General features: G+C 34.4%; 1 protein-coding gene across 1 annotated transcript in view; it reads left to right on the top strand.

Moving 5' to 3' along the window:
- LOC128992113 (neuroligin-4, Y-linked-like) overlaps positions 1-26,105 on the top strand; it is a 41,738-nt gene extending 15,633 nt beyond the window's left edge. Inside the window, exons 2-9 of the mRNA XM_054415533.1 lie at positions 13,703-13,870; positions 14,323-14,526; positions 17,798-18,083; positions 19,762-19,891; positions 20,718-20,948; positions 22,777-22,928; positions 23,445-23,560; positions 23,919-26,105. Of these exons, the coding sequence (XP_054271508.1) occupies positions 13,703-13,870; positions 14,323-14,526; positions 17,798-18,083; positions 19,762-19,891; positions 20,718-20,948; positions 22,777-22,928; positions 23,445-23,560; positions 23,919-26,011 (3,380 nt within the window). The 3' untranslated portion in view covers positions 26,012-26,105. The remainder of the gene's footprint in view (positions 1-13,702; positions 13,871-14,322; positions 14,527-17,797; positions 18,084-19,761; positions 19,892-20,717; positions 20,949-22,776; positions 22,929-23,444; positions 23,561-23,918) is intronic.
- Positions 26,106-26,329: the final 224 nt, after the last annotated feature.

Here is a 26,329-nt window from a genome sequence, read left to right as displayed (position 1 = left end):
ACGAATTTACAAATAAGAATATGTTTTCACTAAATGAACGATATCAGCAATCGGACACATACTTTCTTTCATTAGCTTGTCAAAGCCCTTATGGGTAAGCAGTGGGAGAATCTATGTAGGGGATATTTTATGTAAGGAAAGTCACAAAGATGCAATACTTTTTGAAACACAATTAATACAGCAATGATAGCTGCACGTTGTTTCATAGCTAAAAAAACTACAACATATATATTTTTAATCAAAACCATTTGAGTGTTTTTTGTGAAAATCTAATTTCTTGGTCACTCTATGGCCATTGAAAATAAAGATTTCCAATAGTCCGAAAGAATGTTTAAGATACCACGGATTAGTAGGCCTATCCACATACCAAATTTCATCAAAATTACACCACAGTGGAGGATGTAGCTCTATTAACATCCCCACTTGGCCTTGAAATTTTCGGACATGGATAGCAGAATTTTATAATTTAACGTATTATTTTTCACCCATTTTTTAAAATTGGTCTTTTATAAATATCATTAAACTTCGGTGCATGTGTGTTAAAATGCATGTCAGTTGTATCCCACAAAGGGTATGTGAACTAAGTAATAAAACCAGGTTAATACAGTGCACACAATACATAAATCCATAATGATAGGTTTTGTTTCACTTTAATAATACATTTTCTGAAGTGTAAAGTATAAGTTGGCAGCAGTGACTGCGGCAATGCGATATTTCATTTTGGGGTGTTGGCAGCATTCCAGGCCTCAAATGATGCTCCTACCTGATTGTTCTTATGATGTACTGGATATGGTTTACCAACTGAAATTATGCTGAAAATATAATTTTGACTAATTTGTTAAAGTGACTCAAGTTATTTTATGAATTGGCTATGCAAAATATTTAGTAGCTACTAAGTAAATTCCGTTATGTTCATTAAGTAATCGTTACTAATCCGAACAAAGCTAAGGTTAAATTAAAAATACATACATTTAAAAAAATAAAGAAAAACTAACATTACCAACCATTGATAAAAAATACTTGCTCTATTGTACGATATACTATTTCTATTGTATACACTAAGAAATTTACTTTAATTTTATTTTAGACTATTAATTATGCTGATAAACTTTCTCATTTGCAGTAATAAAAAATAAAATACAGGTACTTATTGCAAGGTCTGTGTTTAAAATAAAGATAGTTTCACTCCTAAGATAATATGGGAGACATGTGTATAGCTGTCAGTTAAGTTAGTCGTTTAATTATTTTCTGTTACTGTTGTTCTTCTACTGTCGTAAGTATATTACAATGTACTATGCATATACTTAGCATTTCTGCTAAAAGATTTAAACCATTTAAAACAATGCTATAGCTAAAACACGAGTGAAAAAAACTCATCTACATTCATACTTGGCTTAAAATACCTACGTTGTATGGTCGCCATTTCAATCAAAAGTATTAAAGTATTAAAGTGAACTTTCATACATCTTGGAGGTCATATGGATAACTAACCTCCTTTGGTCATGAATATAACATCCAGTAAATATAGCAACATGTTTACATATTCTGAATACTTCATTTACAATTCAAAGCGTTGACACTTTTACCATTTTTTAAAGCCTTTAAATAAAGTATATATTAAACTTGTCATCGAGTTAGTAAGGTATTACTAGCAAAAAAGTCATATTCAATTATAAAACTATTTTATAATCAGCCTAACTCGTTTAAATATGTTTATCATCCAACTAGTAGGTGTTTAGAATTTTTAATGATAAAAGTTACTTTTGATTATCAAAATTTTGATTATAATTATTTCAAATAATATTAAGACTGTGAACTCTTTTGCTTTTCCTAAACTATACAAATAATATTCTAAATTTTGCAACAAGGGTAGTTTAAAATACAACTGTACAACTATAATAGTTTACAGATTTTTATTTTGATTTTACTATAATTATTGTTTTGGGACCAAAAATGTATTTGGACATTTTAAGGGTTATTATATTTTACCTAGTACCAAAATATAAACACCTTATGTCAAGAATTATATACTTTATCTTGAAGCAGTTACGCAATCTGGTTGGAATTTTTTACTCTATTTATCCTGGTCATGCATACTTAAACTTTATAATATCTTTGGTTATCTTATTTGAATTGGTTAATAATTAATTGCTCTATTAAAAATTCCTCCTGCAGGTTTTTGGTAATCAAGTTTGCTCAACAGGGTATTATTGCTATGCTAGGTAAATTTTTACCATTATTTTTTTGTTATTAACAAAAAGGCAACGTTATAAAATATAATATACTACACATCTTCTACGAATTAATAAGTTATGTTGTCTGAGCTATTTTATTTATATTAAAATAAAACAATCTCTCAAAAATAATATCCATCAGTATTCGCTTGAAGTAAATTTAAGATACACGATGACTGATACGCTGTCGACAGCAACGGATAAATCTTATAAAGTAAATAAATGGAAACTTTATCAAAACTTGGTTCTTTCTCGTTTGAAAACATTTTATCCCTAACATAACCGTCGTGTAATGTGTTTATGTTTTTGTTTCACTTTTGATCATGATCATAAGGTACTATTAAAATACATTTGAGTTACTAATCTTGTGTTTGATAAACTATTTCTGAGAACAATACATGACCAGAATATTGTATACAATATTTTATTTTTGTATTGCAGTTCATTCTCTATTATACTCGTGGTAGTCACAAATTTCTACACTCAGAGGCCCTTTTAGGTACGTTGAGTACTTCAAAGCCATAACCATTAATTGACTTTACATGTATTAAAGTACTATAATGGATTGTCTTTATTAATACATCTAAAGATAAATCTTAACACTGTTGATCAGTGCGAATAATGGTTTTCTTAGATTTGATTACTTGAAAAAAAGTTTTTCCAAAGTATGGGAGTATTATCCTCTTAAATCGCTAAAAGTAAAACAATGAACCACAGACTTTTTCAGTTAGTGTTAATATTTAACTGTCAAAATAAAAAAAATCATTGATTGATCCCAAATATTTTATATTTCTATGCAAAGGGTTAGGGTAAATTTATTTTTTCAATTTATAAGTAAAACGTGTAATAGAGCAGCTCAAAGAATATTGTGACTTGTAAATGTTTTTGTGAGGTGTGGCGGATTTAAATTAATCTTTGGTGTTATTTTTTATCCAAATAAAAAAAAAAAAAAAAATATAATTCTAACTATGTAATAGAATTTTAAAATGTAGAAAATACGATTGTACTGTACTACCTTGGAAAATAAGTTAAACCTTTTATTTCAATAAAGAGCATTACAGAAAGTCCCGTTTTCAAGAGATGAAAAGGGATCTTTCAATGGTTGGCACCAATGACAGCTACCTGTGCGATATTTCATCCTGTGAAGTTGGCAGCAGGTCAAATTCATCTAAAGCAACTCTTGATATTTTTCAATAGACGGTTTATATTTTATGTAAAATATATTAGGCACGTAATCTAGAATATTGCACAAATGTTATAGTCTAACTCTTGTAATACCTTGTAAAAACGTCTATACTTAGGATATTATCAAGATTAAAGGCTATCCACTTATTCGATTTAAACGATTTAGGAAGTTTGGTATAAATGCCTGTTTCAAGGAGTTTTAACTTACATCTCCAGGTAAAGACATTATCGGCTTAACTTTAGTAATGATTTGAAGAAGTTGGTACAGTATGATGGAATAAATGTGCATTAGATCTAATTGATGCTTACATAAAATCCTAGCAAAATGCTTACATTAGCAAATTTAATTGACAAATTATTTTTACGAATATTTCCTAGCTATCTAAAAAGATCAATGTACATATATTTTTCTGGTAAATAAAATAGCCGTTTTCTTACCCTTATGTTATATTATTTATATTTTTATAATATAAATTCACGAATTTATTTTTGTTTAGGAGTATTTATGTTGTTTATTTGAACCAGTTATAGCCTTTTTTATCTTACTCAAAGAATACAAAGATTATGGATTGATTCAGACGATCGGAAAATTTTTGTGTACGATTATGAACTGCATTCGTCTAGATCATACTATTATTTCGTCTATTTATGTAAGTTTATTTATAATTAATTCCAATCTGTACATGTTAAACATATTTTCGTTTAGGATGGGTCATAAAATTAACTTTTATTTAGGCTTGTAATAGTGTTACTTTTGTTTGGAAGTGAGATAGTCTAATGGTAGAGTGCAGGGCTTCGGTCCCCGAGGTCCCGGGCTAAAATTATGTCATTACTAACGGACCTTATATGTTTGATAACAGCACAACCCTCTAGCTCTATCCTGAAGTAATGTGTAATACTAATCCGGGCTACAGTCTGTCATCATAAGATATAAAAGAGACTTCTAAAAAAGAAGATAACTTTGTTGTTAATGAAATGCTTTCCAAGCAGCGAACTCGCCAGCTTTATTTATTTAGGATTAGCTCGTCGACTCTTCGCATTCCTAATCACGGAACAACTGTTTACAATAAATTATTTTTAGTAACAGCCTGCCGTCCATGAAACTCCACACCTTTTCCCAACAAATCCATAAATAACCGATCCCGACTGATGGTGGCGCTGAAAGAATATTACCTAAACCGGATGGCCGTGGCTTGGGAGGATGGCGTGCGTTAGGTCCAGAGGGTGTGTGTGTGTGTGTGACTGTATAGGTAAGGTGAATAAATTTATGCTAGTTTATTTCTTGTAAAGTTACAAACTGTATTGTATTGTTGTGCTTTGTTGTTAGTATTAGCTTTTTTGATGTTAACTGTAAGAAAGGACCATGTTCGCCTCAATGAAGACGGATTTTCATTAAATTTTTATTCATTTATTTTAAATTATTAACATTTGTGAGTGGGCCAGGCCAGAAAAAAAAAACAACCCCATCACCGGATATTATATAACAATAAATCACAATTGAATACCCTGAAATAATACGAAGTTAACTGTAAGAAAGGACCATGTGGTCCTAATTGTTCGCCATAATAAATAAGTATTTTAATTAATTAATTAATTCATTCATTCATTCAAATAAATTATCGTATTTTTTAGAAGTGAAGTGTTTCTGGCATGAGTTCATCAATTTACTACCTCAATATATCAGCAGCCCTATTTCGTGAACAGCTAAATTAAAATAAGTAATAATGTTACATGACATTGGAACATAAATTTTTAAGTTAGATAGCTGCAAAAAAAGAGTCTTATCAACAAAGTGTATTGAACTTATGCTGTGCATAATGTACAGTAAGGTTTACTATACATTTATAAGCAACCGAGCTGCAAATACTGTATGTGCATCCTCCACTAACTAATGAGTAGTTTATTCAATACTACACAATGAGCAAAAAATATTACGTCCAACCCAATGCTTGTATTTACAATTTGTTTTTGTTTAGGTCTCTTACTGTAGATAATGAATTAATAATTTAGTTTCTTAAAATAAGTAAAAAGAGATAAACACCACATTGGAACACAATAAGTATAATGTTTTTGATTTTTATTACCTGTTGATACTGCGTGTCTTTAAATAATATATTGTACCTAACAAACAAAAAATATTAGATATTTTAAATTAATATTAAACCTAAAAGATCTTTTAAAACGGAGAAAGACTTCAGTTAGAAAATACGTATTTTCTTTGAATTTGAGCGAGAGACATCCCGATTCGGAACCACGTTATGTGAATAGTAAAGAGAAAATTGTTTGCCAGACGCTTAATTTGGACCTGTTTAGTTGGCAGCACTTCAGATCTGACGTAGCAAGGGGCTTGGCAACCGTTCAGCTGGAATTGTGGCACGACTGATTGTAAACATTCTGTTTCCTTCCCTGGTTCTCGTATGTGGGAAGAAGCTATTTTGAATTCAACTGAAATGTATCAAATGATTACTTGATGATATTTAATTTATGACACAAATAAAAAGGGGCTCATTTAGCATATCTGCATTTAAGGAAATATGTAAGAGCTATAGAAGGGTAGTCCTAGTTATTTGTGTAACTAGTGTGCAAAGTGGCACTTTGCTGCACATGGAAAAATGTTTATGCTCGAGCGATAGGCGAGTGTGGAAAGTTTTTCAAATCTAGCAATGGCACAATTTGCACTTACGTTGAACATGAAATTTTCCCCACAGTTACTATAAAGCATATAATTAATTCTTACAAACACTTTTCAACACGTTTTTAGGTTAGGGTTAAATCCAAGCATTGCCCAAATTGTGAAACACTGCACCAGCTGATCGTAATCGTAGTATCTTTAAGTGTTGCCAACTTATTTTCAAGCATACGTATTACGTGCCTAATAAAAGCACGCTGTTTGGTTTTGTTTTGTTAAAATACTGGAATGCGGAAAAAAATGAGTGCGGCAAAATTAAGTAAATGCAGCAGTTAGCTACTTTGCGTACTATAAACAGTACAAGAAAGCCCACTTTGTCAGGTAACTGTAAGAAAATATAATTTCTTTAGTTATTGATTATACTCGAATGAGTAGAAATATATCCCAGTAAAGTATAAACAGTTCTTACTATTAATGTACGTTTCTCATTGTATGGTATACATAGTTTTTACATTTGCTGCCCTTAGCGGTATTGCTTAAGTTGAAATGTATAATATTTGAATCCAAAGCTATCCCCTTAAAACATAGTAAAAACGACTAAAAGTTTTTTACATAATTATTTGAATTATGAAAGGAATGAGAAAAATATTCCAGTATTACCAATACCACTCATGTATTATCAAGTATGTTATTTTAAAACGTAATAGAAACGTTAATAAAGTTATTCCTGGGAATAATTAGCCGTCTTTTCATTTGCTGACAGACTTAGGTTATTAACTATATTTAATTATTGCATTAAAATTCCGTCAATTTTGATTTCCTAAAATAAAATGCATATAGTGTGTCAAAGGTGTGTCAGCCTTTCAAGAAAGATAACATTTGAGATATGATTTTTCTATAAGTACATGCTCATACAAATTATTGCTACAAACTATAATTATTAAATTGAGTACACATTTAAACAACTCCACAACAAAGTTTGCTTTATTTTGCTAACGTTGCGTATGTCGCTAAGTGTAATTATTTATGACAAGTTAATATTTCACCGGAAATTACGCGCGCCGGAAGTATATTGGGCGGTGTTGCCAAAATTCCGTAGTAGCAATGCTTCATAACAGGGTTCTATAATATACGAGGACTCGTAGACTGATGCCAAGGACTCCCCCAAGTTTATATGCCATCACAATATTTAAAATGTAATTCTTTATATTTTATTAAGTTAGTTACAACTCACGGTTCTCTAGTGCAACGGTATTATTCCTTATAGATCTGTCCAATAGACCTGCCTAATAAAGATGTAGAAACAATATTTTATGTTTTAGCTAGTAAGGGATAATATATATTTTTATGAAGATGGTATATATGTTTATGTTTGCATTTAATTTTACCTCATCATTTGGGACCCCATTAGGCTAAATTTTCCAACTATAGTCACTGAATTTATTCAATTTATAGTGTACATTTCACCATTCAAAAGGTACGCAAATAACTATTAATTAAACGTAAAATACCCATTTTAAACAAATTTGACTAATTTAATTCAACTAGTATGATTACATAACACTCAAATGTAAAGTAATTAATTATGCATAACTGCAATGCATAAATTATTGAGATTGATTTGCTTTTTTATGTAGCGTTAATGGGTCGGTAAATTTTAATACAACCGTAAAAAAACTAAGGAGTTTAATAATCATTGCCAAATCCTTTACTCAATCTTAATGATCTAACATCCCACTTAGGGGGCACTTTTTTAAGGTCATACAAAGTATTTGAATTGTTGTATTAGGTAGTGTTGCACTACAAATAAATTGAAGTAACAAACCTGGGCCCCTGCCAGTATGTGCAGCTTTCTAAGGGTCATTCACCCTTTACACAAGAAATAGATCTTTGATATTTGTGCAAGATTGATTTTGTAAATAAGAATTCTAATTGTTTGTCAGTTGATTGGTTGTGTCCTTTACCTTGTTTTACGCATATTGATTTGTTTATATATGTATATATGAGAAGAAGTCTAAATAATTAATTATTAAATAATGTAAAGATACCAACATTTCTCAAATAATCTGTTATAGTTTATCATAAATCATTTTATTTATTTATTTTGTGAAATATAATGAAATTTACATGGTTCAGCGCAAAATGCGTTGCTTACAAGCATAATCTATGGCAAATTTAACACTAAAAAGGTGCTCTTGATAATCTTTCCAAAGGGAATGGATACAGAACGAAAGTAAAATGTAAAAACTTCATTCATTCAAATTTACCGATTTGAAATATATTACTTCATTACTATGAAAACGTTTTTTTGTATTTTTATAGAATTATATTTTTATTTGTAATGCTGAATTTAGTAGCCCAATTGATACCTCAGAGGAATGACAAACTAGCCGGGCCTCAATAATGGGTGCTACTTAAAAAAAGACTCCTTCAAAGGCCTAAACATAGTATTAATCTACTCTCACTTGCCTATTCACGCCTATTCTGACTTAGTTGGTATAACCATCAGACCTATGAGGCTAATAGGCTAACGGACAAAGGAAAACAATATATTAAGTAGGCCTAATAAAATATTGGTCCAAGTTTTTATCACTATGGCAACATGTGCTAAGAGTGTGTAGACTTGTGTGTAACTTATCTTTAAAATGTGTATGTTAGAAATGTAAAACATCTTGTTTCGGCTATAATCTTTCGAAAATTGAGTATCCAGTTTATTAGTTATAAAAAAGCTTAGCATTGAGTAGAACCGACTAAATGGTTTTAAGTCCTGCTAGCTGAAAACCTTTTTTAAACATTTACAAGTAAGCCAGTTGATGAAAGTCATTTGGAAATAAACCGCTGCTATATATGCTTGAAAGTTGAGCTATACTACAGTCGATACTATACTAATATACGTACGCTATACTTTACAGTCGAGCTATACAATCAAGATACTTGGTTATGCCAAGAACCAAAAATGTCTGTTCAATTTGAATAAATAAATTCAATAGTTTATATCCATTTGATAACAAAAAGGCCAATTCAAAGAACAACTCGCCCAGACCTGAATAAGGGGACCATTGTCGCCAGGAATATGCTTTGGAACTGAGCCACATTTATTACCTATTGTGAGGGTTCACCTCTCCTTTAGAGTTCTTTACTTGAACTAGTTGCTGATAATATGCTGTTCCTCGTTTTGTAAAAATATATTTATTTTGATTTTTGTCTGAATAGCTCTGATTTACGGACAAATTTCACATTGTTACATTGGTCATTTAATTTGAATTTCATGTCATTTAATAATGGGAGAGGTTATAGTTTGTATATACGTTTGACTGTCTTTGTTGTTGGATTATTATAGGAATATATATTTAGTATTTCCTCTCCCCCTAGAAACAAATAACAAATAATGAAAGGGGTCAGGTCTTATATGCTTCTAAAAATATCATGCATTATCAAAAACTGGAAGATAAAGGTAGCGTTGACTTAGAGTTCTGTGCTTCTTGGTAGTTACCAAAACGACTGTGAAAATAGCCTTCTGGTCTGTACTTGGAACGCATTTAAAAAATTAGGTGTGAGCCAGTATAGTACAAGTGTTAACTTTACTAAGAGAATTAAATGGTTGGCGCTAGTCGCGTATACCTTGTTAATGTAAGCAACAATTGTTCTGTGCTACGACATGAACCACACACTTTGATTGCACACTCTACTATTACTACAGGTGGTTTAATTCAATTACTACCAATAATTGGTTTGTTAAACGGTTTGCTCGTAAATCAATTTCGCAAACAAAACCAAACAAAACATTGAAACACTTAGACACAGAACGAACTCAAACACATGGTGTGATGGTTTAATCCTATTGCACTGAGTTAAATCGTTTTAGTAAGCCTGTATGTGACTTTTAAAGCCTTTCGACTATTACTGTTGAAATAATCACGTAAGAGTGGCAAACTTTAAAAATCGGTTATAAGCATTACAAAAAAAACTATACACTGTTTCGTCAAAATTACACCGTTGTTACGATATGGTTAAACACTGAAATATATTTACTAATAAATAAACCCCAACACAATTTACATAATTTGAGTTAAACATGGAAACCTTTACGTCTGTAGTTTAATAACCTTAACATTTATTTTCCTAAAGTCCCATATCAAAGCCAGGTAACCTGGATAATATGTCCGAATGCAAGAAATCACAATATTTAAGGCGCAAGGTGTAGAAATATGTTTGCAGAAAAATGTACTTACTTTACACTTACAAAAATGTTTTACACTTCAATCAAAAGTACTTTCATTTCTCGCTTTGCTCCACCAGAGAACATCAGTGAGCAATGAAGTATCAAATAGCAGTGTGTGTATCAAAGCCGTTCACTTTACAAGTATTTCAATTTATCTTGGCTTTTGAAAGGGACATTCACAGACTGATGATTGAAATTTGGTTCCGTGGATATTCTTTTTGTTCCATTCCTTCTTTGGTAACGTTTTCAAAAATAAATTTACTGCAAATATACACAGCTCATTGGTATTCTGAATTGAAAGACTAAAGGGTACCTAAAAATTTTTCTAGTTTCTAACTTTACTTTTACAAAAGTCTATAGTCAATTTACTAACTAATATCGATACCAGTCTGCATTCTTTGGATGAGTAACTAATAATGGGGTTATAGTAAGATTTCTTAGGTACTAGCAGTTGAAATACTTTATTGTTTTTGAGACGTAAGGTTTATTTTAATTAACAATTGGTTTCTTATTTGCAAACAATAGTATATGTCATCACTAAGACATAAGGTGACTCTTTCGACCATAGCTTAAGTTTCACGATCGAGATGATCGAGACTCTTTTTACCCGTTCTATGAACTATATTTTTCGTCATATTATACCAATTTTAAGTTAACATTATTACAAAAAGACAATACCTATCATGCAAAGATAACCACTCAAAATGACTTCCAATGTGTTTTCAATAATTTGCTAACGCAAACAAGCGGATGATTAATAAGTGATTCAATAATTTGGTCTATTACGATTGTTAACATTATACAATCAATATATCGAACAATTGACAAGAAAGAAAAAAATTGCCTATGAAAGATTAAATCAATATAAACATCGTTTCGATCCAAACGATTGCTGACAATCTAAGTTTAGTGGGTTTACAACAGCTGATTTTTACTCGTTACGGACTAGCCTTTTACTTTCTAGGGAGTAAAAATGCTACTTTAGACGCATACTACTGTGAAAACGATTGTTTTTGCTACAGCATGACGAAAAATCCTTTATATACTAAACAATGTTGACTTTGTTTTACAAACAAATATGTCATATTAATTGATTTTGGAAAAAATATTAACACTAATATAAATAAATTGTTATTCCATAACACATTTGGTTTGAATATATATCTGCACTTTTGCAACAAGCACCCTAAAATCTCCTGAAAAAGCCGGAAAATATCCTTGAGGTGTTTCGGTTTGATTTTATCAGGAAGTAGGTGGAACATGTTAAGCCTATCTCCTGCGACATTTCTCTTCAGCCTTTAGACTGTCAGGTTTCCAATCAGATTTTGACTGAATCTGATTCATTCTGTCCAATTATCCTGTCCATTGGACACGTTGTGCGCCAAGCTTAACCCATCCAGGTTATCTCAACCCTCTTAGGGTTCGACAATCATTAAATCTTATTTGGCTTTAGAACTAATTGTAATTTTATTTTTATTTTCAATACTTCGACTAATATATTCAATTCAAATCGTTCAGTGGATGCATACATACATATATACTTCCTCTTTTATAGTTTTTTTTTTTAGATTTAGATATAGATTTACGATTTTCAACATATATAAAAAAATGACTGTACCTACGCTACCATTGCTTCAAGAAGCAAGGACTTCACATTTAGGGTGCGTATGGAATATTTTGATTAGTTGCTCATAATTTCTACCTAAAAGCTACTCATAAAATTAAACGGTTTATGTTTGCTTACAAATACGGACTGAACCCTTAATTTTCGGAGCTTTTGCGTGGAGTTTTTTGATAAAGAATGGGACGTGTAAGTGCCCATGAAACCAATAATCAGTAAATACTGTATTTGAAGTACAGTTCAAGAGCCTATTCTAATAAAATTTTGCAAGAAACTTAACTGACATTTATTATCAAACGTACACAATGGGATTTACGACATACTAAATGCCTGGATAGTGATTAAAAATAGATCAAAGTTTAAGTGCTTTCTACACGAATTTTAATCCCCAATGAACTCAAACATATGTCGAACGTTTGTGGTTGAATGCTGGTTTAATGACATTTTGAATACCCGGGTACGATGAATGCCTGATGTTTTAGCAATCGGATGCTTCAGATTAGAAATCAAACGTTGAATCAATCAAGCATTAAAATCAAATCATCCTCAAATACCATCACATGCATACATCGTGGTCAAGCGATTCCACAATTACTTTTAGCCATACTTTAATCTGGACATATCTAGCAAGATTAATAGTATGGTTGGGTGTAAGTTATCACGTCCGTTTCAAGTGAATTATTTGTCAATTCAATGAATGTATTTAGCATAAACATCAGTACTTTTTCATGGTTAATGATTATTTTATTTGAAAAAAAAAAAAATGGTTAGGCCCTAAGTGGGAGAAAATTGTTTACCTTAAAATCTGAAAATAAAACCAATTTATTTAAATAGAAGAAAAGCGCTTGGTAAGTCTATCTGATCTATGGTAAGGTATAAACACGATCTCTCGCTCGCTCTGAGCAAAACTGAGATCGTGATTCTGACCAAGAAGAGATTTAACACAGGAGACATGGGAAAGCTGAACAAGCACTGATTAAGGAAGTCCTAGACTTTGTAAATTTGGGGGGGGATGTTGATTATAACCTCATCCAGTTTCTTACAGATCACGGCTATTTTTTAACTTACCTTTTCAGGATGGACAAGGCCGTGTCACCATATTGCATCCACTGCCCTTGAACCCCCGAAGACGAACACACTTTTGCCTTCTGTGCCTTGGGAAAGACCCCGCTTTAGAAGTTTTATCATTTAGGACTGTTATCAGTGGACTGTGGGGGTAATCCCAATGATGACGGAGGTTAAGAATGATTGTTTGTCACAGTACGTTCAGGGAATTCTCCAAGCTAAGAGTTGTGACCTTAAATGGGATATGGTTTAAGTAATAAAATAATTAAATATCAGAAATAGCGCAAATCCTGAGGGCTTAGGACATTCGTTGACCTGACCTGAAGTAATGTGACACACAATACCTGGTCTGTGCCAAAAATCAGAGGAGATGGTTATTTCAGTAAATTGTCTGATCAGTTGTGAAACTAAACCAATTCAAAAAGTAATAATATTTATTAATAAATAGTTAGTACAAAATCTAGACATGATTTTAACAACAAAGTAGAAATTCAAGTTTTCAAGTGTTTAATAAAACTATATGAGGAATTTCATAAAGTAAGTTCTAGGATCCAATAGGACGCAAAACAAGCGGTCTAGTCATGCAATACTAAAACAGTTCTGGAAATAACGTACCTTTTTCAGAGGGCCTCATCTGGCCCTATGCATATTACGTTTCATTTACATACAAAATGTAGCACCCACAAAAATACATAAGACCAAAAAATACTTTACAATAGGTACATAAATAGTATGATTTGTTCCAGAAAATCATTATCAATGGGAGGAGAGACAGCCTAGCAATTTACCCGTCATTGTTTTCATCCATGGGGAGAGCTTTGAGTGGAACTCCGGTAACCTGTACGATGGAAGTGTGTTGGCAAGCTACGGCAAGGTGGTGGTTGTGACTATCAACTTTCGTCTTGGCATACTTGGTTAGTTTAGAATAACAATGCACGTAAATATAGTCTCTAATGCTGATTGAGAAGTCGCAAGATATAATAATGGATGGCAAATAATTATTTTCTTTATCATGTTAAAATCGGTAGAATATTCATGTTAAAATCAATTTGAATTTTTGAGTCAATTTGAATTGAATAAACACAGAACGATTAATATCTCAGTATGTTGGAGATATATACTGTTTTAATGATAAAACTACACTTTTTAATAATCACAGCTTGGTTTTAAATATACCAAAATAGCAAATATTTTATGACAATATTGGGTATGTAAAAATAATTATTTACATGCCCGAAGTTTTGAATCCTACAATATTTCGTAAAAAGTAGAAGATAAAGCTATATACAATTATCATAAAGACGAATTAGGTTTTTATGATGTCCCTGTTTACTATGAAAGCGATTTAGTTGAAAACATTTTCTAGGTTTCCTGAAGCCGGGAGTGAGTGACCACGTGCCCAGCAACTTTGGCCTGTTTGACCAGGTGGCGGCGCTAGAGTGGGTCAGAGTGAACATTGCTAAGTTCGGAGGGGATCCTCGCAGTGTGACTCTCATGGGACATGGTACAGGCGCCGCCTGCGTCAGCTATCTCATGATCTCACCTCTGGCACAAGCTGAGGGCAATCGAGGTATGGAACAAGCAGTAGTCGTACTTAGTGATTAAGTTTGGAGGAGATCCGCGAAGTGTGACTCTCATGGGACATGGTACAGGCGCCGCCTGCGTCAGCTATCTCATGATCTCACCTCTGGCACAAGCTGAGGGCAATCGAGGTATGGAACAAGTAGAAGTCATACGTAGTGGTTTAGCTATCTCATGATCTCACCTCTGGCACAAGCTGAGGACAATCGAGGTATGGAACAAGCAGTAGTCGTACTTAGTGGTTAAGTTTGGAGGAGATCCGCGAAGTGTGACCCTCATGGGACATGGTACAGGCGCCGCCTGCGTCAGCTATCTCATGATCTCACCTCTGGCACAAGCTGAGGACAATCGAGGTATGGAACAAGCAGTAGTCGTACTTAGTGGTTAAGTTTGGAGGAGATCCGCGAAGTGTGACCCTCATGGGACATGGTACAGTCGCCGCCTGCGTCAGCTATCTCATGATCTCACCTCTGGCACAAGCTGAGGACAATCGAGGTATGGAACAAGCAGTAGTCGTACTTAGTGGTTAAGTTTGGGGGAGATACGCGAAGTGTGACCCTCATGGGACATGGTACAGGCGCCGCCTGCGTCAGCTATCTCATGATCTCACCTCTGGCACAAGCTGAGGGCAATCGAGGTATGGAACAAGCAGTAGTCGTACTTAGTGGTTAAGTTTGGAGGAGATCCGCGAAGTGTGACTCTCATGGGACATGGTACAGGCGCCGCCTGCGTCAGCTATCTCATGATCTCACCTCTGGCACAAGCTGAGGGCAATCGAGGTATGGAACAAGTAGAAGTCATACGTAGTGGTTTAGCTATCTCATGATCTCACCTCTGGCACAAGCTGAGGACAATCGAGGTATGGAACAAGCAGTAGTCGTACTTAGTGGTTAAGTTTGGAGGAGATCCTCAGAGTGTGACTCTCATGGGACATGGTACAGGCGCCGCCTGCGTCAGCTATCTCATGATCTCACCTCTGGCACAAGCTGAGGACAATCGAGGTATGGAACAAGTAGAAGTCATACGTAGTGGTTTAGCTATCTCATGATCTCACCTCTGGCACAAGCTGAGGGCAATCGAGGTATGGAACAAGCAGTAGTCGTACTTAGTGGTTAAGTTTGGAGGAGATCCGCGAAGTGTGACCCTCATGGGACATGGTACAGGCGCCGCCTGTGTCAGCTATCTCATGATCTCACCTCTGGCACAAGCTGAGGGCAATCGAGGTATGGAACAAGCAGTAGTCGTACTTAGTGGTTAAGTTTGGAGGAGATCCGTGAAGTGTGACTCTCATGGGACATAGTACAGGCGCCACCTGCGTCAGCTATCTCATGAGCTCACCTCTGGCACAAGCTGAGGGCAATCGAGGTATGGAACAAGCAGTAGTCGTACATAATGGTTAAGTTTGGAGGAGATCTGCGAAGTGTGACTCTCATGGGACATGGTACAGGCGCCACCTGTGTCAGCTATCTTATGATTTCATCTCTGGCACAAGCTGAGGGCAATCGAGGTATGGAACAAGCAGTAGTCGTACTTAGTGGTTAAGTTTGGGGGAGATACGCAAAGTGTGACCTCATTGGACTGGTATAGGAGCCACTCAGCTATCTCATGATCTCACCTCTGGCACAAGCTGAAGGCAATAAAGGTATGGAACAAATAGTAGTCATACGTAGTGGTTAGGTTCAGGGAAGATCCTCGGAGTGTAGTATAATAGCATAATAAAACAGGCCATATAAAGCCCATGATACGACACACACAAGACAAGACAATTTAAATGTAGAAAATGTCAAGGCACAGAGAGTCAATTTTATGTGAAACGCAAAACCAATTTAAAGCTCAGAGTATCTGTCGAAATAGTTTCCGAGAAATTCTCCGTTTTACCAAAAGAACGCATCCTTTCAAAGATAGCACTGAGCGTGTATTTCCAGCTTACATTGCTAAAGTAAGCATTGCTAATATTGACATTCATATCTATGTCAACCTTTATAATACGTTTAAACAAATATTTTGTTTTCCCTTAAATGTTTTATACCGGTAAATTTATACCAGAAGTTATTACCAAACTTTTTTCGTTGATAGTAATAAACCTCAATTGCGGATGTAGGTAGCATGTAGGAAATCGTCGTAAATTCATATTATGTTATGGCGTAAGCTATGACATGCTAGGGATTATTAATGTTTTTATACAATACCATATTTTAGAGAACACTTTACGCCTCTATAAATCAATTTAAGGTATTCTCTTGAGAGCTTTGTGAAATTGGAAAACACACCATACTGGGCGTCAGAAAAATATATAGCGGACTTTGCGGAGCCAGGTTCTCCATATTTTTAAGTAAAAAATTTGCCTCAAAAATGTTTATCCCGATGAATTTTCTATTTTTAACCAATCCGTCATTTGGTAACTTTGCAAACAATTAATAACTCAAATCCCCTTGGTTATGTATCGTGTAACTGGGTATAGGCTACACCTTAAGGTAGTTTTTTTTTATCAAAATACAAAAAATTTTTATAAAACTTCGAACATTTAAAAATAGTGTCAATTGAAAAACTTAAAAGTTAAAATAACATTAAACGAGTTAGTACAAAAACTAAATTGATAAATTTAATTAAATTGAAAGTATTTATTAAAAAAATACGATGAAACTTAAATTTGAAATACCCTGTTAATAAATATAAATTGGTATGCGACTATTTAAAAAATTTAATGTCATATTACATACTACTTAGCCTAGTTACTTCAGCTTATTTTAAGAACTCTTTGCATGTTTAAATCCTCTGAGCTGATCAAATAAGTTGCCAAACACAATGTATGGCTTTTAGAATTATTTACAAAATCTGACTTATTTAAAAAAGCAAAATTAATAACATAATACCGGAAAGAGGAAGTTAGTATTTTGCTATTATGAAATAAAAAAATAAAAAAATAAAAATAAAAACAGTAACAAAATGAACAATTATTATTGAAGACCACGTGATAGGCTAAAACCTATTTTTGTAAGTGACTCGTTATTAGCCAGATACTTATAGTTAATTATAGTTTCGTTTACTGAAATAAGTCATAAGAAATTTGTAAAACTGTGTTTAGTCTATTATGGGTTTTCTTAAGCTTTGTAAATTTGTTCTTCTTATATTCAAGTATTGACATTTTACTTCGTTCAATATTATATATGTCCACCACAAACCATTTTTTCGTGAAAATCAAGACTACATCCATTCATCTCTAACTAAAAGATAAGAGTAACTATATTTATATTTTTCAGGGGGGTTGTTCAAGCGGGCTATTCTGATGAGTGGGACTGCATTGTCCGACTGGGCACTTACCTCTAACCCAGTCCAGGCCACTATCCAGGTCGCCCAGGCTCTGAACTGCCCGGATTCCCAGGATGCCATGGCCAGCTGCCTTCGTAGGAAGCGCCTGCACGAGCTCACCTCCGTCACAGTTCATGTGCCACCCTTCAAGACTAGATTCGGCCCCGTGGTAGACGGCCAGGTCATCCCTAATGACCCCTCTCTCATCATGAGCGAGTACAAGAATCTGTTCCAACAGTGGGTATATTATGTATCAAATTTACCAAATTTATTTTAAGTTTTTAAGGGTTTTCAAAACATGTCCATTATATTACACTAGCAAAGAACCCGTTCTTAGTACGGGGTTGGAGTATAAGTATAAAATGCGTATTTCAGCTATACTCGAGCAGAGAAAAGAAATGATTTTTGAGATAAGAATATGCCTATATGTTAATCGGGAATGTGAGTTATCATCATGCCAAATTTCAGCCCAATCGGTCCATTAGTTAATGCACGATTGAACTTCAAACAAACAAACAAACATACATACAAATAAACAAACAAACAAAGAAACTTTCACATTTATAATATTATAAGATAAGATTATGTATTATGCATTTCGTAGGTATGTATGCATGAATCGTATGGGGCGTAGTGAAACTGCCCCGACGTTTTGGGTACTTTTGAAACGATGAAACTGCCCCGCTCATTAAAAAGGATTAGCAAGGGTCGCCTCGCAAGACTAGAAATGCTGAAACCGCCCCGAGCACCCGGCAAGGTAGTCGCTACAGGAATGGGGATAAAAGGGAATTATTTTTGTCCCTGTGTCCTGTCAGTGACTGCAGTCTTCTAAGTTCTTCTGCAGTTAACTGCCGTCTACTGCTTTTCCTACCAAGCCAATTGTTTCTGTACCAATACCTAACCCAACCTAAACTAACCTAACTTAACCTAACCTAACCCAACCTAACCTAACCTAACCTAACCTTAAAAAGCTAGAAATTCCTGATATTGGTGGTAGTTATTAGAAGAATGCAGTCACTGATAGAACGCAGGGACAACAATAATTCCCTCTTTTTTGTTTCTGTACCAATACCTAACCTAAAATCAGCTAGTAGGGTAATTCCTGATATTGGTGGTAGTTATTAGAAGACTGCAGTCACTGACATAACGTAGGGACAACAAAAATTACCTTTTCCCCAGACCCGGCCGAGTACCGATTGTACCTGGCCGGGCGCTCGGGGCGATTTCAGAATTTCTGGTATGGCGGGGTGACCCTTCTTAATACTCTGTAATGAGCGGGGCAGTTTCATCATTTAAAACTGACCTAAAATATCGGGGCAGTTTCATCGTCCCCATCGTATGTACCTATCGGCATATTTGGAAATATTAAGAAACTAATTCAGAGCATTAATTCACCAGTAGTACCTGTATTTAAGAATTTACTTGGCTTAAAACGTTCATAAAATATTCTTAACATGCTTTAAGAAAAAGTTAAATTATTAAAACTAATCGTAGTATGAAAATACAAAAATAATTTTTTTCTTGCTCCGTTGGCATTTTTACATTAGGAATGGAAGGAGGAAGTACTTTAGAATTCCAAATCCATGTTGTGGAAGTGGCGGTAAACGAACCTTTCTCTCCCGCACCGAAGTCCGAGATGCTAACCACTTGCTAGCAACACCCAAAGTTTTAAGGGTTCTTATAATTTTTTTTAATTCGCTGTGCCTCAATGACTACAGTGTTCCTTATTAAAGTGTATGATCATATTACATATTTATTTTTGAAAAACAAAACACAGTTAATGGTGGTTTGGATCCAAAGTTTTTTCTTTATTATTGTATTGCTGAATCATATGTACCTATCGGCACATTTTTGAAATATTGAGACATTAATTTAGAGCGTAAGGATACTAAAGTATGTTTCCTTTATGTTTTAGGTACGACCTAATGGGAGGCCTGACAGAGATGGAAAGCTATTATCTTCTAAACGATGTAGAACTTGTACATGGAATGATTGAAAACGAGTTCTACGAGAAACTGGATGAATATCTTAATGCCAAGTTCGAGGTAAACACAAAAATAGTCAAATATATTTCATTTTGTGGACCAATAGTTCATTACTGTAATATATTTGTAGATTGTCTCATTTTTAATTAGTGACATTTTGTATGAGTATTGAATTTACTGACATAATAAAAAACATTATTTAATGTAAGGGATGACGCTACGTTAGTAAATTTACGTCCAAATGGACCTGATTTTTAGAGCTGTACATTTGATATACATTCGGATGTAGTGTTTTGTTGTTGTTATTTTCTATAGGAAAACTGTATTCAATAACATTTTACGTTTGAAACTCTTCAACGGTGGGTCTAGGTTACGTAAAGGAATTTCACTAATGTGCTCTAAAATATAAATCTATAACTTTTTTCATATTGCTGAGTAGGCCAAGGTTGGTCTAGTGGTTAGGGCTGCGACGTTTTCCCTGGATACCATGTTTCATCAATCCAACCATATAACATAAACAGCCTTTAGCAAGGTAATGAAACGATAAATTAGTGTTTCAACACTTATATTCAGAGCCCTTAATAAGTATTTGTGGCTTTGTTTAAGAGAACCCCATTCGTCAAAATCGAGATCGGATGGTGTCTTCATGTATATCTATTTCAAATTTTCTTCTCAAATTGTTTTGATTCTGTCCTCTTCAAATGTTTATACATGAACAACTCTATTATAATATATATTGACACCATACTACATTGGTATATCTAGCTAGTAAGGACAATCTTCTAGGAATTCATTCCCTTAAAATAATTCAATTTGAGCTTCCAAAAAACATAAAATAAGTATTAACTACAAGATGTGTAAGCAAGTCATTTTAATGTCGCTCCAGAAACAGCCGGAATTGGCTAAAAGTAAGACCATCTACTACTACCGGACCTGGGAGAAAGCTTCCTCTCTCTCGGCTGCCGAGAGTCACCGCAACACCCTCCTGGAGATTCTCAGTGATGCTCGGGTCGCCGCCCCCATCGTCCGCACCATGGACCTCCACTCTGACGTCAATGGCAAGTCGTACTTCTATGTCTTCAAGCATCTCACCAAGTACGCTGACCTACATCCTTGGGTAAGTACAGGCCTTACAAAGCTTATAGAAATGCCGTTCTTCGAATATTTTATAGGGACTAAAGGATTCATGTCTAATGATTTTTCAAATATTTGTGTTTTGATGAATGTCTGAAATATGACAGTAAGAAATCCTAAATACCTTGAAGTAATTTATTTAATATGAATATAATTTTCGTTGCTCTACTTAAATATTTTACAGAATAACACACATGGATATTAAATATTATAAATAGATTGCGTGAATTTACGGAATGGGAAGTAATTCATTAAGAATATCCTGTTTTCTAATACGACCTATGTCTGTTTATCTGTCTGTCTGTCTGTCTGTCTGTAATATATATCTCGAAATCCAGCGGAAGGGATTTGAATAAATTTTAGAATCAGGAACATTTAGTCCTAAAAATTAGTGATAGCCACTACTTCAGGAAAATTCTAATTTCTGTACAGAACTCATTTCAAAATTTCAAAATTTAACATTGGCCTTTTAGGTTGCAAAGTAACTATCATGGTTGAACGAAATAATTAGGGAAAAGTAGGCAAAGGAATTGTCACGTGTGTTTATAACATGTCATCCACAGTACACTATCAAATAACAAAATACAGTACAAAAGAATAAAATCGTCAGTTGTAACTATTAAGCAAATAATACACTGAAGATTATTCGATATAGGGGAAAATAGTGTCTATCAAATACTGATTATTTTACTTAGCCGTATCTCACCAAAACTTAATCCCCGAAGTACTGAGGCATACGAAATAAACTACATACAGGGGGTTTAATTTGGCATAAAACTATTACCTAATGCTAAATCGCAATGGAAAGATCAGAAAGAATCTCAATTTCTTAAGAAGTAGTAGCGAAAAAGTGAAAAATCGATGTCACAAGCCGTTTTGGAAATAAAATTATTTTGTTTTTACCCTGTTTTTATCTGCTGTCATTAATGAGCGTAAAAGTCGAACCACGTTTAATTGACTATAGGGGAGAATAATTCTGTGCAAGAAGCACTTAAACATGATCATAAAAGTGCATATTATTTTCGTTTAGTTGCATACTTTTAAATTACAGAATTGTTATTACTTGAGTGATCAAATGTCTATCGTTTGTAATAAAATGGTTTCCGTAACTTATAAAATGTCTGTTTACGATATTGTTTTATACAAAATTGTAAACTCAATTAAATATTCATATAACAAAATCTAAAGGCCTAGCAAAATCTTTCAAATAACTTTTATATATAAATGTCGGTCAGTAGAAATATCAATGGTGTTATTGAGAGGTCACATTAAGAGTAAGTATTACGATAAAAGCAGTGTTATGTGACTATTATGTGCCCCATACTGCTCTTCTATTATTGTAAGCCAAGCATGTTTTTAGACATAACAGTACAACTTGGTGATTGTTATAGATTGTTATTGCTATTGTTATTGTAGTTATTCTTCTAGAGACCTTTCTTTTTGGGCTAAGATTGCTCTAATTAAATATTGAAAGTCATCCTTTAACGAAGAAAAAAAATAAACACAACAATTTAAGAATAATACATTAGTTTGGGAGAAAAATCAATATTAATTGTAAATTTTATTTTTGGATACGTTTTTAATTTAAAATACGCTTTTAGCAGTACAAATTATTAACTGCGTACCTTCTCACCCTCAAGAGATTTACAGTTTTTTTTTTAAATTCTTTTCCCGTTAAAAGCAAATAGTCCTATTTGGCTTAAGAGTACATATAGCTTAGGGATTAAGACTGAGTCAATTTCATTGGCGATTTAACTGCTAAATGTTAAACGATCCAAACTTTCATATTTAATTGACACATGTTTTTCCAGATTCAACAGTCAGTGCAGGGCGAGGAGTTGCCATATGTGTTTGGAGTTCCTCTAGAACCCAGGAGCTCTCACTTAGACAACAACTACAGCCAACAAGAGAAACTACTGTCTGAGGTGGTCATGACGCTTTGGACCAACTTTGCTAAGACTGGGTAAAAGTTAGAATTAATTACTTAGCAAACACCCTATTTCTGGTCACCTGAAAAAGTGGCATACTTACCAAAAAGTATTTTTTAGGTTCTTGTTTCGGTAATATTGAGTTAAGTTTTCTGGTACAACCCATAAAAGAAATGGATAATGGAGATAAATTGAGATGGATAATTTAAGTGGATTTCTCTTGCTGATGAAAAAAAAAAATTGGCACCATTCTGTAATAATTTGAGATAGAAACCTCTTACATTCACCAGTGTTCTTTTCGTCTGATTTAATACGAGGTGTCACTTGACGGAACTTTATGTTTAACATCTTTGTACTTCCTCTAATACAACAATAGTGGTATTCCACTAGTAGTGGATAGTGGATAGTGGTGTTCCAAAAGTGGGATGCCAACAAAAATGTGTGCTGTATTTTTTCCAAACCTTGCATATGTAATAGCTTCCCCCAAAACCAAACTAAGTGCTACAAAATAATAATACTGTGTGCAATAGCTAACTCGAAGTTTGTTTCAGGAGTCCAAATGCTCCTAGAAAACACAACTTCCAGACTCAAAGCCATCGAGAGTGGAGACAGTACGATTTAGAGTGGCCTGAGTACGATGCTATGAACCAGAGATATTACAGCATAGGTACGCCTATATTTATTTAGCAACTTAGAAACCAGATTTTTGAGTTCGTTAAAAATTCCAGCCAAACAATTAGAAAAGTCTATGTTTCAACTTAGCTCTACGTACAAGATTTTTGAGTTGTTAGTTATTGCATCTACAAATAAACTAAACAGTTATATCATACATTTAAACCAATATACAAGTATTATCTATTATCAATTTGTTTTGTATATCCATTCATATAGTTTTTCACTACTAGCCAATACTTAAAAAATAACCAAGATATTTGAAGGATATTTGATTATTTATAAAATAAATAGATAACATTAGTTACATTATATAGCATGAAAATACTAATTATGTATATCTTTATTTTTAGAGATTCCCCCGTCTATCAAGCAATACTACAGACAGCGGCAAATGGTCTTCTGGAATCACGACCTTCCCATTACTCTCAATAACTCTAACTTCCCCTACCGGCCGACACCTCCCCCGTGGCTGTCTCCTGGAGTTGACCAGCATGATATCCATCGACCTCCACAAGGCACGGACACAAACCATCCTCCACCTCCACGGACTATCTACCACGCGGTCACTGTCATTCCACCACGAGAGCCACCGGTAGACGACCCTGTTACCTACAAAGGGCCCGACCAACGACCTGACGATGGTAGCTCCCACCTGAACGCAATGGCGTCTTCTGTGACTCTTAGTATCGTTATATTTGTCGGAATATGCTTTCTCCTTGTAAACATGTGCGCGTTTATAGGACTCTACTACCAGAGAGACAGATTAAAAGTGAGAGAGAGAATAGTGAACACACGTTACCGGTGTGTGAACGCAGGAAATGAAGAAGAGGACGCCGGAGACCATTATATGAAAAGTGATTCGAACGACAGAGCGTCGGAATCAAGGGATTTGAAAAATATTGAAATAAAAAGTATTTTGAAAAGTAGTGAAGGTCTTTATGAACAAGTGAAACCAGAGAGTCTAAAGACAGCAAGTGTAGGAAAAGGAGGAAGAAGAATAGCGATATCTAGACAAGCCAGCAGTAGCACGGTAACAATTGATCCTCATACGAAAGTGAAAGAATGGATTGCTCAAGAAATTGTGCAAAGATGTTCACCAAGATTTCTTAGAAAACCTAAGAAACCAGACTTTAAATCTGGCAGTTGTGACACCTATGCTGATCAGACGGATCAAATGTCTAACAAAACTTTAGATTCTAATGGTTCCAAACTTGGGAGTCTTATGGCTCTGCAAAAGAAAAACGTTAAAAAGGTGTCGGTAGCAATTGATGCAACTCCAGCAACACGATCAGCGAGTATATTGCAGCAGACGCCAATTGAGTTGACTAAGTCAATGGACGAAGGACTGGTTCTCAGCAGCTTATCACCTGCTCCAGAAAAAGAAAGTATGAAACCTGCCACGTCATTGATCACTATTTTAAAGAGGCCATCTCTGCAGCGGTCTGATGCCTTAAACTCAGACGAGTCTATCAATGAAGGAAAAGAACCGTTACGAAGAAGTACAAGTATAAACTTGCAGCTATCAACTGCTTCGGATTTGCCACAAATCACTCATTTTCACTCTAAATCAGACCCGGTGACAAGCTCATCCATCCCGAAACTATTTGACATTTATCTTTCACCAGAGAAAGGTCCCTGTGACGTTTTGTACAGTACCGTCCAAAAGAAAAGACCACCTGATTCTGTGGGCAAACCCATTAGGGATATAAATGTTACGTCGAGAGACGATTTACAATCAACCTCAGAATTGTCAGCCGAAGAAGCTCTAGATAACATCAAGAGGAGAAATTACCCGAAAGTTTTACCAGACTATCCAGATGAGGAAGATTTTCACTTACAAAAAGCGACCAAGAGGCGGTCATTACCTTTGAGTGCCCAAATATCTCATGATCCGGGAGGGACTGATGATGGTTCAAGAGATGCTCAGTTCGCTCTGAAAGTTCCACCACCACCCCCTCCAAGAGTTTCAACACTTGGGAGAAAGCCCTCTAATACATCTCCCGTCGCTGCCTTTAACTCTTCACAAATGACTGTGAAATTAAAACCTAATGAAAGTAACGTTCCTCTAGCACTAAGACATCCTTCGGTTCCACAACTAAGTTCACCCATACGACCTGCAACTAATCCAACTACACACTCCCAAATTAAAAGGGTAGAACCCAGGGTTATAATTAAACCAACTATGAACCCTATAACGAGTAAAAAGGACGCTAAAGGACCTTCTAATATACCTAGAGTAACGCCTCCACAACCAATGACTTTTGGGTCAAAAGATACGACGACGAGACCCACAACGTCGACTCCAGCGCCTTCAAAAATACCTGAAATGGGAATGGGAAGGAAAGCTAAAATAACTCCAGTAAAAAAGACAGTATCCACAGAAACGACGGATACAAGCACTAGTGCATCGAACACAGGGACAATTAAAAGACTAAATAAGTAACACGCCGCATTTACGTATATTTGCTTTAGTAATCCAATACCTCATATGATTTTGTAATGTTTTATGTCAAATGTCTTTTTTCAATAAAATATAGTTTTAATGTAACTTAATATGGTTGTATATTGATTAGGTTTCTGCTCACCACACAAACTAATATAATGTTTATCAAAATTCAACCCCTCAAAACTGAACCTATTTTTACTTTCCATAATTTAAAATTTTTCATTGCACAATAATGAATTTTATTTTGATCCATATCTTGTGAATGTTTATTGTTGAGTATTTAAAGATGCAACTAAACACCACCTGATGGGTTGA

The sequence above is a fragment of the Macrosteles quadrilineatus genome, unplaced genomic scaffold (assembly GCF_028750875.1).
Source record: "Macrosteles quadrilineatus isolate MER2022 unplaced genomic scaffold, UCM_ALF_1.0 Scaffold_4__1_contigs__length_99947679, whole genome shotgun sequence".
Taxonomy (NCBI): domain Eukaryota; kingdom Metazoa; phylum Arthropoda; class Insecta; order Hemiptera; family Cicadellidae; genus Macrosteles; species Macrosteles quadrilineatus.
This window is presented reverse-complemented; position numbering and strand designations above follow the sequence as displayed.